This window comes from Biomphalaria glabrata, chromosome 5 (assembly GCF_947242115.1).
Source record: "Biomphalaria glabrata chromosome 5, xgBioGlab47.1, whole genome shotgun sequence".
Lineage (NCBI taxonomy): Eukaryota > Metazoa > Mollusca > Gastropoda > Planorbidae > Biomphalaria > Biomphalaria glabrata.
In genome coordinates this window covers 32,233,530-32,247,063 of record NC_074715.1, presented here as the reverse complement: position 1 = coordinate 32,247,063, position 13,534 = coordinate 32,233,530, and the positions used below count along the sequence as shown (strand labels likewise).

The window sequence follows — 13,534 nt, the reverse complement described above, 5'->3', positions numbered from 1 at the left end:
GTTGCCCATTTGACCTTCGTATCAACTCTCCCTTATTACAGCCAGTGTGTTGCCTATGTGACCTTCGTATCAACTCTCCCTTATTACAGCTATTGTGTTGCCTATGTGACCTTCGTATCAACTCTCCCTTATTACAGCTAGTGTATTGCCTATGTGACCTTCGTATCAACTCTCCCTTATTACAGCTAGTGTGTTGCCTATGTGACCTTCGTATCAACTCTCCCTTATTACAGCTAGTGTGTTGCCTATTTGACCTTCGTATCAACTCTCCCTTATTACAGCTAGTGTGTTGCCTATTTGACCTTCGTATCAACTCTCCCTTATTACAGCTAGTGTGTTGTTATTTGACCTTCGAATCAACTCTCCCATATTACAGCTAGTGTGTTGCCTATTAGTTTCTCACTAAGTTGTAAGTCAACTCAAACCCTCATACTAAGGGACTATTACTGTATACAAAAGACTCTCAACGTTTAACGTTTACTATCGCCTATTGGACTGCAGACACAAGACCTTCAGTTCTACATTTGCCAATTTGATTTCCATTAAAAAAAAACAAAAACAAAGAAACTTGCGCAGGCTTTCTTTTGCTGCAATGTCAATGAACAGTGTTTTATAACTATGGAAACAGACGCACCTCCTAGAGAAACAGAAATATCAATTCATAACAATATCAAATCATTTAAACTTTTCTTTTACTTCACACATTTCACTTGAACTCTTCTTTAACTTCACACATTTCACTTGAACTTTTCTTTTACTTCACACATTTCACTTGAACTTTTCTTTTACTTCACACATTTCACTTGAACTTTTCTTTTACTTCACACATTTCACTTGAACTTTTCTTTTACTTCACACATTTCACTTGAACTTTTCTTTTACTTCACACATTTCACTTGAACTTTTCTTTTACTTCACACATTTCACTTGAACTTTTCTTTTACTTCACACATTTCACTTGAACTTTTCTTTTACTTCACACATTTCACTTGAACTTTTCTCTTACATCCTACAGGTAATAAAGAAGCTCACCTGAAGTTCATGAAGCACCAGGTCTGTGGATATTGTAGAACATAGTCTCCAAACCCGAACATGGGCAGCAGACCAAAGAACAGGACGAAGCCCCAAATGCATAGAATCACTAGGCGTGCCGCCCCAGGAGCGCAGTGCTTGGTGTAGAAAAAAGTGTATTTAACAAAAAGAAACCTCTCAATGGCCATGGCACTGACAATCAGGGGCGTACTCAAACCAAAACAAACCATGGCAAAACCGTTAAATTTGCATAGGTGGTGTCCACCTGGCATCTGTAAACAGAATAATAGGCCACCTTGTTAGGGAAGTAACTAGGTAGGTAGACAGATAAGCAAGTAAATAGGTAGGTAGGTAGGTAGATATAGAGACATACAGATAAGCAAGTAAATAGGTAGGTAGGTAGGTAGGTAGTTAGGTAGGTAGGTAGGTAGGTAGCTAGCTAGATATAGAGACATACAGATAAAGTGATAGGTAGACAGACACATACGTAGATGGGTAGAAAGATTGTTTGGTTAGTTGTTAGACAGAGAGACAAGTAAGTAGATAGAAAGGTAGGTAGGTATGCAGACAATTAAGTAGATACATTTGTAATTAAATAGGTTGACGTTCAGACAACTAAGACGATAGGCAGGTAGTTAGACACAGACATGTAAGTAGATAGATCGGTAAGTAGGTAGTTAGACACAGACAAGTAAGTAGATAGATCGGTAAGTAGATAGTTAGACACAGACAAGTAAGTAGATAGATCGGTAAGTAGGTAGTTAGACTCAGACAAGTAAGTAGATAGATCGGTAAGTAGGTAGTTAGACACAGACAAGTAAGTAGATAGATCGGTAAGTAGGTAGTTAGACACAGACAAGTAAGTAGATAGATCGGTAAGTAGGTAGTTAGACTCAGACAAGTAAGTAGATAGATCGGTAAGTAGGTAGTTAGACACAGACAAGTAAATAGATAGATCGGTAAGTAGGTAGTTAGACACAGACAAGTAAGTAGATAGATCGGTAAGTAGGTAGTTAGACACAGACAAGTAAATAGATAGATCGGTAAGTAGGTAGTTAGACACAGACAAGTAAGTAGATAGATCGGTAAGTAGGTAGTTAGACACAGACAAGTAAGTAGATAGGTAAGTAGGTAGTTAGACACAGACAAGTAAGTAGATAGGTAAGTAGGTAGTTAGACACAGACAAGTAAGTAGATAGGTAAGTAGGTAGTTAGACACAGACAAGTAAGTAGATAGGTAAGTAGGTAGTTAGACACAGACAAGTAAGTAGATAGATCGGTAAGTAGGTAGTTAGACACAGACAAGTAAGTACATAGGTTAGTAGGTAGTTAGACACAGACAAGTAAGTAGATAGGTAAGTAGGTAGTTAGACACAGACAAGTAAGAAGATAGATCGGTAAGTAGGTAGTTAGACACAGACAAGTAAGTAGATAGATCGGTAAGTAGGTAGTTAGACACAGACAAGTAAGTACATAGGTAAGTAGGTAGTTAGACACAGACAAGTAAGTAGATAGGTAAGTAGGTAGTTAGACACAGACAAGTAAGTAGATAGGTAAGTAGGTAGTTAGACACAGACAATTAAGTAGATAGGTAAGTAGGTAGTTAGACACAGACAAGTAAGTAGATAGATCGGTAAGTAGGTAGTTAGACACAGACAAGTAAGTAGATAGATCGGTAAGTAGGTAGTTAGACACAGACAAGTAAGTAGATAGATCGGTAAGTAGGTAGATAGATCGGTAAGTAGGTAGTTAGACACAGACAAGTAAGTAGATAGGTAAGTAGGTAGTTAGACACAGACAAGTAAGTAGATAGGTAAGTAGGTAGTTAGACACAGACAAGTAAGTAGATAGGTAAGTAGGTAGTTAGACACAGACAAGTAAGTAGATAGGTAAGTAGGTAGTTAGACACAGACAAGTAAGTAGATAGATCGGTAAGTAGGTAGTTAGACACAGACAAGTAAGTAGATAGGTAAGTAGGTAGTTAGACACAGACAAGTAAGTAGATAGGTAAGTAGGTAGTTAGACACAGACAAGTAAGTAGATAGATCGGTAAGTAGTTATTTAGACACAGACAAGTAAGTAGATAGATAGGTAAGTAGGTAGTTAGACACAGACAAGTAAGTAGATAGGTAAGTAGGTAGTTAGACACAGACAAGTAAGTAGATAGGTAAGTAGGTAGTTAGACACAGACAAGTAAGTAGATAGGTAAGTAGGTAGTTAGACACAGACAAGTAAGTAGATAGATCGGTAAGTAGGTAGTTAGACACAGACAAGTAAGTAGATAGGTAAGTAGGTAGTTAGACACAGACAAGTAAGTAGATAGGTAAGTAGGTAGTTAGACACAGACAAGTAAGTAGATAGATCGGTAAGTAGGTAGTTAGACACAGACAAGTAAATAGATAGATCGGTAAGTAGGTAGTTAGACACAGACAAGTAAGTAGATAGATCGGTAAGTAGGTAGTTAGACACAGACAAGTAAGTAGATAGGTAAGTAGGTAGTTAGACACAGACAAGTAAGTAGATAGGTAAGTAGGTAGTTAGACACAGACAAGTAAGTAGATAGGTAAGTAGGTAGTTAGACACAGACAAGTAAGTAGATAGATCGGTAAGTAGGTAGTTAGACACAGACAAGTAAGTAGATAGATCGGTAAGTAGGTAGATAGATCGGTAAGTAGGTAGTTAGACACAGACAAGTAAGTAGATAGGTAAGTAGGTAGTTAGACACAGACAAGTAAGTAGATAGGTAAGTAGGTAGTTAGACACAGACAAGTAAGTAGATAGGTAAGTAGGTAGTTAGACACAGACAAGTAAGTAGATAGGTAAGTAGGTAGTTAGACACAGACAAGTAAGTAGATAGGTAAGTAGGTAGTTAGACACAGACAAGTAAGTAGATAGATCGATAAGTAGGTATTTAGACACAGACAAGTAAGTAGATAGGTAAGTAGGTAGTTAGACACAGACAAGTAAGTAGATAGGTAAGTAGGTAGTTAGACACAGACAAGTAAGTAGATAGATCGGTAAGTAGTTATTTAGACACAGACAAGTAAGTAGATAGATAGGTAAGTAGGTAGTTAGACACAGACAAGTAAGTAGATAGGTAAGTAGGTAGTTAGACACAGACAAGTAAGTAGATAGGTAAGTAGGTAGTTAGACACAGACAAGTAAGTAGATAGATCGGTAAGTAGGTAGTTAGACACAGACAAGTAAGTACATAGGTTAGTAGGTAGTTAGACACAGACAAGTAAGTAGATAGGTAAGTAGGTAGTTAGACACAGACAAGTAAGTAGATAGGTAAGTAGGTAGTTAGACACAGACAAGTAAGTAGATAGATCGGTAAGTAGGTAGTTAGACACAGACAAGTAAGTAGATAGATCGGTAAGTAGGTAGTTAGACACAGACAAGTAAGTAGATAGGTAAGTAGGTAGTTAGACACAGACAAGTAAGTAGATAGGTAAGTAGGTAGTTAGGCACAGACAAGTAAGTAGATAGGTAAGTAGGTAGTTAGACACAGACAATTAAGTAGATAGGTAAGTAGGTAGTTAGACACAGACAAGTAAGTAGATAGATCGGTAAGTAGGTAGTTAGACACAGACAAGTAAGTAGATAGATCGGTAAGTAGGTAGTTAGACACAGACAAGTAAGTAGATAGATCGGTAAGTAGGTAGTTAGACACAGACAAGTAAGTAGATAGGTAAGTAGGTAGTTAGACACAGACAAGTAAGTAGATAGATCGGTAAGTAGGTAGTTAGACACAGACAAGTAAGTAGATAGATCGGTAAGTAGGTAGTTAGACACAGACAAGTAAGTAGATAGGTAAGTAGGTAGTTAGACACAGACAAGTAAGTAGATAGGTAAGTAGGTAGTTAGACACAGACAAGTAAGTAGATAGATAGGTAAGTAGGTAGTTAGACACAGACAAGTAAGTAGATAGGTAAGTAGGTAGTTAGACACAGACAAGTAAGTAGATAGGTAAGTAGGTAGTTAGACACAGACAAGTAAGTAGATAGATCGGTAAGTAGGTAGTTAGACACAGACAAGTAAGTAGATAGATCGGTAAGTAGGTAGTTAGACACAGACAAGTAAGTAGATAGGTAAGTAGGTAGTTAGACACAGACAAGTAAGTAGATAGGTAAGTAGGTAGTTAGACACAGACAAGTAAGTAGATTGGTAAGTAGGTAGTTAGACACAGACAAGTAAGTAGATAGGTAAGTAGGTAGTTAGACACAGACAAGTAAGTAGATAGGTAAGTAGGTAGTTAGACACAGACAAGTAAGTAGATAGATCGGTAAGTAGGTAGTTAGACACAGACAAGTAAGTAGATAGGTAAGTAGGTAGTTAGACACAGACAAGTAAGTAGATAGGTAAGTAGGTAGTTAGACACAGACAAGTAAGTAGATAGATCGGTAAGTAGTTATTTAGACACAGACAAGTAAGTAGATAGATAGGTAAGTAGGTAGTTAGACACAGACAAGTAAGTAGATAGGTAAGTAGGTAGTTAGACACAGACAAGTAAGTAGATAGGTAAGTAGGTAGTTAGACACAGACAAGTAAGTAGATAGATCGGTAAGTAGGTAGTTAGACACAGACAAGTAAGTACATAGGTTAGTAGGTAGTTAGACACAGACAAGTAAGTAGATAGATCGGTAAGTAGGTAGTTAGACACAGACAAGTAAGTACATAGGTTAGTAGGTAGTTAGACACAGACAAGTAAGTAGATAGGTAAGTAGGTAGTTAGACACAGACAAGTAAGTAGATTGGTAAGTAGGTAGTTAGACACAGACAAGTAAGTAGATAGATCGGTAAGTAGGTAGTTAGACACAGACAAGTAAGTAGATAGGTAAGTAGGTAGTTAGACACAGACAAGTAAGTAGATAGGTAAGTAGGTAGTTAGACACAGACAAGTAAGTAGATAGGTAAGTAGTTAGTTAGACACAGATAAATAAGTATATAGATCGGTAAGTATGTAGTTAGACACAGACAAGTAAGTAGATAGGTAAGTAGGTAGTTAGACACAGACAAGTAAGTAGATAGGTAAGTAGGTAGTTAGACACAGACAAGTAAGTAGATAGGTAAGTAGGTAGTTAGACACAGACAAGTAAGTAGATAGGTAAGTAGGTAGTTAGACACAGACAAGTAAGTAGATAGATCGGTAAGTAGGTAGTTAGACACAGACAAGTAAGTAGATAGATCGGTAAGTAGGTAGTTAGACACAGACAAGTAAGTAGATAGATCGGTAAGTAGGTAGTTAGACACAGACAAGTAAGTAGATAGGTAAGTAGGTAGTTAGACACAGACAAGTAAGTAGATAGGTAAGTAGGTAGTTAGACACAGACAAGTAAGTAGATAGGTAAGTAGGTAGTTAGACACAGACAAGTAAGTAGATAGATCGGTAAGTAGGTAGTTAGACACAGACAAGTAAGTAGATAGATCGGTAAGTAGGTAGATAGATCGGTAAGTAGGTAGTTAGACACAGACAAGTAAGTAGATAGGTAAGTAGGTAGTTAGACACAGACAAGTAAGTAGATAGGTAAGTAGGTAGTTAGACACAGACAAGTAAGTAGATAGATCGGTAAGTAGGTAGTTAGACACAGACAAGTAAGTAGATAGGTAAGTAGGTAGTTAGACACAGACAAGTAAGTAGATAGGTAAGTAGGTAGTTAGACACAGACAAGTAAGTAGATAGATCGGTAAGTAGTTATTTAGACACAGACAAGTAAGTAGATAGATAGGTAAGTAGGTAGTTAGACACAGACAAGTAAGTAGATAGGTAAGTAGGTAGTTAGACACAGACAAGTAAGTAGATAGGTAAGTAGGTAGTTAGACACAGACAAGTAAGTAGATAGATCGGTAAGTAGGTAGTTAGACACAGACAAGTAAGTACATAGGTTAGTAGGTAGTTAGACACAGACAAGTAAGTAGATAGATCGGTAAGTAGGTAGTTAGACACAGACAAGTAAGTACATAGGTTAGTAGGTAGTTAGACACAGACAAGTAAGTAGATAGGTAAGTAGGTAGTTAGACACAGACAAGTAAGTAGATTGGTAAGTAGGTAGTTAGACACAGACAAGTAAGTAGATAGATCGGTAAGTAGGTAGTTAGACACAGACAAGTAAGTAGATAGGTAAGTAGGTAGTTAGACACAGACAAGTAAGTAGATAGGTAAGTAGGTAGTTAGACACAGACAAGTAAGTAGATAGGTAAGTAGTTAGTTAGACACAGATAAATAAGTATATAGATCGGTAAGTATGTAGTTAGACACAGACAAGTAAGTAGATAGGTAAGTAGGTAGTTAGACACAGACAAGTAAGTAGATAGGTAAGTAGGTAGTTAGACACAGACAAGTAAGTAGATAGGTAAGTAGGTAGTTAGACACAGACAAGTAAGTAGATAGGTAAGTAGGTAGTTAGACACAGACAAGTAAGTAGATAGATCGGTAAGTAGGTAGTTAGACACAGACAAGTAAGTAGATAGATCGGTAAGTAGGTAGTTAGACACAGACAAGTAAGTAGATAGATCGGTAAGTAGGTAGTTAGACACAGACAAGTAAGTAGATAGTTCGGTAAGTAGGTAGTTAGACACAGACAAGTAAGTAGATAGATCGGTAAGTAGGTAGTTAGACACAGACAAGTAAGTAGATAGGTAAGTAGGTAGTTAGACACAGACAAGTAAGTAGATAGGTAAGTAGGTAGTTAGACACAGACAAGTAAGTAGATAGATCGGTAAGTAGGTAGTTAGACACAGACAAGTAAGTAGATAGATCGGTAAGTAGGTAGTTAGACACAGACAAGTAAGTAGATAGATCGGTAAGTAGGTAGTTAGACACAGACAAGTAAGTAGATAGTTCGGTAAGTAGGTAGTTAGACATAGACAAGTAAGTAGATAGATCGGTAAGTAGGTAGTTAGACACAGATAAGTAAGTAGATAGATCGGTAAGTAGGTAGTTAGACACAGACAAGTAAGTAGATAGATCGGTAAGTAGGTAGTTAGACACAGACAAGTAAGTAGATAGATCGGTAAGTAGGTAGTTAGACACAGACAAGTAAGTAGATAGGTAAGTAGGTAGTTAGACACAGACAAGTAAGTAGATAGATCGGTAAGTAGGTAGTTAGACACAGACAAGTAAGTAGATAGGTAAGTAGGTAGTTAGACACAGACAAGTAAGTAGATAGGTAAGTAGGTAGTTAGACACAGACAAGTAAGTAGATAGGTAAGTAGGTAGTTAGACACAGACAAGTAAGTAGATAGGTAAGTAGGTAGTTAGACACAGACAAGTAAGTAGATAGATCGGTAAGTAGGTAGTTAGACACAGACAAGTAAGTAGATAGGTAAGTAGGTAGTTAGACACAGACAAGTAAGTAGATAGGTAAGTAGGTAGTTAGACACAGACAAGTAAGTAGATAGGTAAGTAGGTAGTTAGACACAGACAAGTAAGTACAAATATAAATATTCTGTCAAAACTTTCAAGTCACAATCTCTAGACCACGTGAGTGTGACATAAATAGAAATTTAGTGACAATAATAGACACATCGAATTATAGTATTCTTAAACTGAGAATAACATTGAAATAATTGGCGATACAGTTGGTTCACAATTAGTGTGAGCTTGTAGACTAAGTCCAACTAGTTTCTAGTCCGAACAGATCTATCAGCACATAGACTGGCTAGGTCAGCTCACCTTCATGTCATTGATGTACGAGGCTAAGGTTGCAGGCGTGGTCAGTATGATGCCAATCAAGTCATTCCAGACAAGTCCTGCCACCAAACTGTGGAACATGAGCCTCTGGGACTCCAGTCGGGTCCGGTGGAGTATAATGAGAGCCAGGATATTGCCCATCTGTCAGGAGAGACAAGAACATCACTTAAATACAGGTCACATGTGTGGAACTCATTAGTGCTAACACGGCGCCTGGTCAGAAAAGTGGAACGGGAAGTGGATAGGTCAAAGGATTGGTAAATCGAGTGGATAAATCAGGGAGTGGATAAATCTGGGGACTGGATAAATCTGGGGAGTTGATAACTCAGGGGAATATATAAATCAAAGAAGTTGATAAATCAGTGAGTGGGATAAATCAGGGAAGTGGATAAATCAGTGAGTGGGATGAATCAGGGAAGTGGATAAATCAGTGAGTGGGATAAATCAGTGAGTGGGATAAATCAGGAAAGTGGATAAATCAGTGAGTGGGATAAATCAGGGAAGTGGATAAATCAGTGAGTGGGATAAATCAGGAAAGTGGATAAATCAGTGAGTGGGATAAATCAGGAAAGTGGATAAATCAAGGGAGTAGATAAATCAGGAAAGTGGATAAATCAGGGGAGTGGATAAATCAGGGGAGTGGATAAATCCTTCCCATTTTTTTTTCTGAAAGTAAACACTTCTGACACCAAACTAGTTAATGCACCTGGATTTCAACTTCCAGTTAATTCTACAGTGTCGAGTGAGATTCTATAACGCTATTTATGTGTAAAGTGGAATGGGTAAGGGAGGGTTTGTAAGGGTTCCAGAGTCTAGGAGTTAAGACAATCCTAAATTTCTTTTCATTAGGCACCTGTTGAAGGGGACACTAACTTTTAATGTATAGCGCAATAGTGGTCTATCACACTTTGAACAATCTATAAGAGCCAAGAGAAATTGCTTTGTCCTGCTGTTGGTTTGCCTGCCACATTGAGACCTGAACAACTAAAAGATCATTTCCCCGTGGCCAGCCTCGTGCTCTATCTAGACGTTACGGCTACTTGTCCTCTTTCAAAGGCAAAAACATTTTTTAAACTAATGATGCTAACCGGTTTGTTTGTTTGTTTTACATGTTTCGGATGTTCCTTCAGAGTTGAAGATAGTTTACTTCCTAGTCCAAACCTCCCGCAGGACGACGGGGGATGGTAGCGGGCAGGGTTTGAACCCTCGACGGTCGATAAATCCGAACGACAGTCCAGCGCACAAACCTCACGACCAGGTTTTTTGATCATGCAAAGACCATTTTTAATACAAGATTGTTAACTCTTCTATTGTATGTACAGAGTATAGTTAGTGATAAAGTGAATATACAAGGATGAAAGCGTATTAAACTGTTTATAATTTTGAAGTATTTGCTAACTGAATGGGATTTGAAAAGTTATGAAGCATGTACATCTTGTCAGGTACATTTGTTGCAGGTAACCCATAAACTGTACCGCTAACCTTCATCTTGGTCATTTACCAATAGATTTAAAAAAGGGTTTCTAGATATGAATGAAATAAAATAATAAAGAGATAGTGGAGATCTAGTTTTGCATCTGTTGGGTATTCGGGGAAAATCGCAATGCATTGGAAAAGTAATGTAGGGGGTTTAAGACACCGATCACAAAAACAAGAACACTTTTGTTCTTCTGACAATTAAATCGTTGAACAAAATCTAACTTTCTGTGGTAAATGTTTGAGACATTTTTTGTGTGGCATAGTATAAATAGTTTGCTCTAATAATATATTTACTTGTACTGGTAATGCACAATTGTGAAACAAATTTCCTCACGCATAATAAAGAGTATTATGATTATTATTATTATCTAATATAATCGAAACAGTCTCGGCAAAGAAGAAAACAGTTTTATAGTGTGACCATGAGGGTGCAACGAGGACCTGACTGATAATAAATGTCTCTTGATTCACCTCATGACGTCATTGTTGCACAGATCCGCCTTAATTATGCAAAGCTTGTCAGATGTTGACTGAGGTTCCTTTGGTTTATATAGGTTAGTGTACTATGTGTGCTGTGAAGAGATTGTTAGGTGTTATATATATATATATATAATTATATATAATAACCTTCTCAACAAGGAAAAAGGATGCCCCAACACAGACAAATATAAATGATTATAGCTTTATTCCTTTTAAGTTGCATTAGAATACTTCCTTGAAATGTCAAGGGTTAAAGTGTGGGTTAGATGGGGAATGGTTAGACCATTGAAAAAAAATAGATTTTCAGAATGCTCGAAACGACAATACGACCATGTGGTAAGCTCTTGGTTTCAGTGCAGGGTCTTCAAGAATACGGTGAAGATAGGGACTTTGAAGACTTCGGATTCTTTAGAACGCTCTGGAGTCCACGCAACAACAGTTGGGGAAAGATTAAGATTTTAAAAAATACTAAAGTATACTGGGACCAACATAGTAGATTTTTAAAATCCTAAGCATAGAATTAGATTAGTTTTGAAACTAAATGCTACTGACCACTCCTGCCAAACACATTATAATTGGTGAAGCTATTGTGGCCCCAGCTGGTGGGATGACAAGGCTCCCATTGGTCCAGTGGGACATGTTGGTCCAGTGGGACATGTTGGTCCAAAGGGTCATATTGGTGGCATCGCCTGAGTCAAACGCAATACCGCTATTGTTGACCTCCATGATGACTTAGTGGTACACTCTTGGTTTCATCTGCAAAAAAAAAAGACCACATAATGACCGTAAACACTAAACCACTTAAATTACATAATAATAAACAACCCAAGTTGACCACTAAAATTAGTAAATAATCTTTTTTCATGTGCTTGTATGAGCAATAAAACTACAAGATGTGCTTTGGTGAGCACTAAAAGTACCAGTAGATGGGTCAGTGATTAAATGTACTAGTAGATGGGTCAGTGATTAAAAGTACCAGTAGATGGGTCAGTGATTAAATGTACCAGTGGATGGGTCAGTGATTAAAAGTACCAGTAGATGGGTCAGTGATTAAATGTACCAGTGGATGGGTCAGTGATTAAATGTACCAGTAGATGGGTCAGTGATTAAATGTACCAGTAGATGGGTCAGTGATTAAAAGTACCAGTAGATGGGTCAGTGATTAAATGTACCAGTATATGGGTCAGAGATTAAAAGTACCAGTAGATGGGTCAGTGATTAAATGTACCAGTAGATGGACTTTCGGTGTTTTAAGGAAACGTTAAACAAGCAAAATAAAAAAAAGATACTTTTAAAAAAATTATATATCTATATAGTGTATCAATTAGTTAGGATCAGTCATGTAATTAAATTTGTAATAGATCTAGACTAACAATAATAAATCTGTGTGATTAGAATTTGTTTTTACCAATTGTTTTTGTTTTGCATAATTTCATGTTATTAGCTTTCTGATCCGTTTGATCGTCATAAGAGCTGAGCCGAAGGCTCTTCGAGCTCTAAGTTTAAAAAAAACCTGTTTGGACGCCAAACAGTAAAAAAAAAAAAAAACCTGTGGGAACACAGTTCTGTTTGGGAGAGACCCGAGTCAATGCCTATGTAAAGCATTGCTGTTTCCAATGCCTTTGGCCCCGGACGCATGCTTGGCTGAACATGGCCGAAGGCCGAGGACACCGGGAGCCTCCGCCGTTTTCCTTCGTTATACCAAGCTAACCATGGGGGACTCGACATTTATGTAAAGGTCCCTTGAGGAACAGCGCATGGATGTGTGACAGGTTTATGGGGACTCTTTTGCAACTCCGCCCGTGCAAGAGGTGGACTCTCGTCTACCCGTGGGCATCCCCACGTGAGTTATGTTTCGCCATTCATTTAGCCTAGTTACCCCCTCAAGTTTCCACCCGGGTGCCACGATGAGGCACAACAGCGTACCTGATCCTATCACTTCTCTGGAACAGTTGGAAAGGGTTACAGAGAAAGAACGGATATCTGGGTGGTAGCTTTTTAAATGTAGTTTTAAAAAAGGGGAAGCCTCAATTAGGTCTTGTGGGCTAAAGGCTTCTTAGGCTTCTCAAGCCAACACGGTAACCACTCTACCAGCGACGAGTCTATGAACATGGAAGATTGTATAGTTATCTATTGTTTCTATTTAATGTGTGTGTTTACTAAGACTCAAATGACAATCTATAAAGGGGACTAATTCAGCTTATACCACCTCTTCAGTCAAGTAGAAATTCTTTCCGTTTTTATTATAATTGTATTAATTTAGTACGAATAGTTAATTAACTAATTAGTTAATTTTTCTAAACTGATTCTTGGGGAATCAAGGGGAAAAGTGACAAGTTACTTAACAAAATAAAACAAACCGATTAACTCAATAAACTGCGACATAAAAAGAGTCTTTTTTTTAATGGCGAATAGAATTTTGAAATTTCATTACTCCATCTGTTTTGAGATTTAGAATTTGTAGGCCTTTATGTGTAGAATGACCAGATCTTATGACCGGTCTGCATTTGTTTGCAAACTTTATGCCAATAAATCTAGCTTTAGATGTAGCACAATAGTGTGCTCGTGGTTATAAATAGACCTTGATGAAACAAAAATAGCCGTTTCAACACCACTTGACTCCCACCGTAAATTTGTCCATTCCCATTTGGACATTGAACGCCATGCAGCATCAAGTGCAGGGATGGGATGTAGGAGGCTGGGTTGAAAACTCGACACTGCTTCTCTCTTCCGTTCCCTTGGCTTCCCTCTGTACGAGTGGACGCGTGAAGTATTTGTAACACAGACTTCAAACAGTACTTTTTGTGTGTGTTTTATAGTCTCAGCGTGAGCAGTGAACGCCATTTAGTG

The 13,534-nt window shown here is 37.8% G+C and overlaps 1 protein-coding gene across 2 annotated transcripts in view; it reads right to left on the bottom strand.

The window, feature by feature from the left end:
- Positions 1-13,534, bottom strand: part of LOC106066069 (uncharacterized) — a 107,057-nt gene that overhangs the window by 29,336 nt on the left and 64,187 nt on the right. For both annotated transcript variants that reach the window (XM_056029711.1, XM_056029710.1), the window contains exons 2-4: positions 11,237-11,440; positions 8,708-8,866; positions 1,033-1,304 (exon numbers count right to left, since the gene is read on the bottom strand). In XM_056029711.1, the coding sequence (XP_055885686.1) occupies positions 1,033-1,304; positions 8,708-8,866; positions 11,237-11,410 (605 nt within the window). In that variant the 5' untranslated portion in view covers positions 11,411-11,440. The remainder of the gene's footprint in view (positions 1-1,032; positions 1,305-8,707; positions 8,867-11,236; positions 11,441-13,534) is intronic.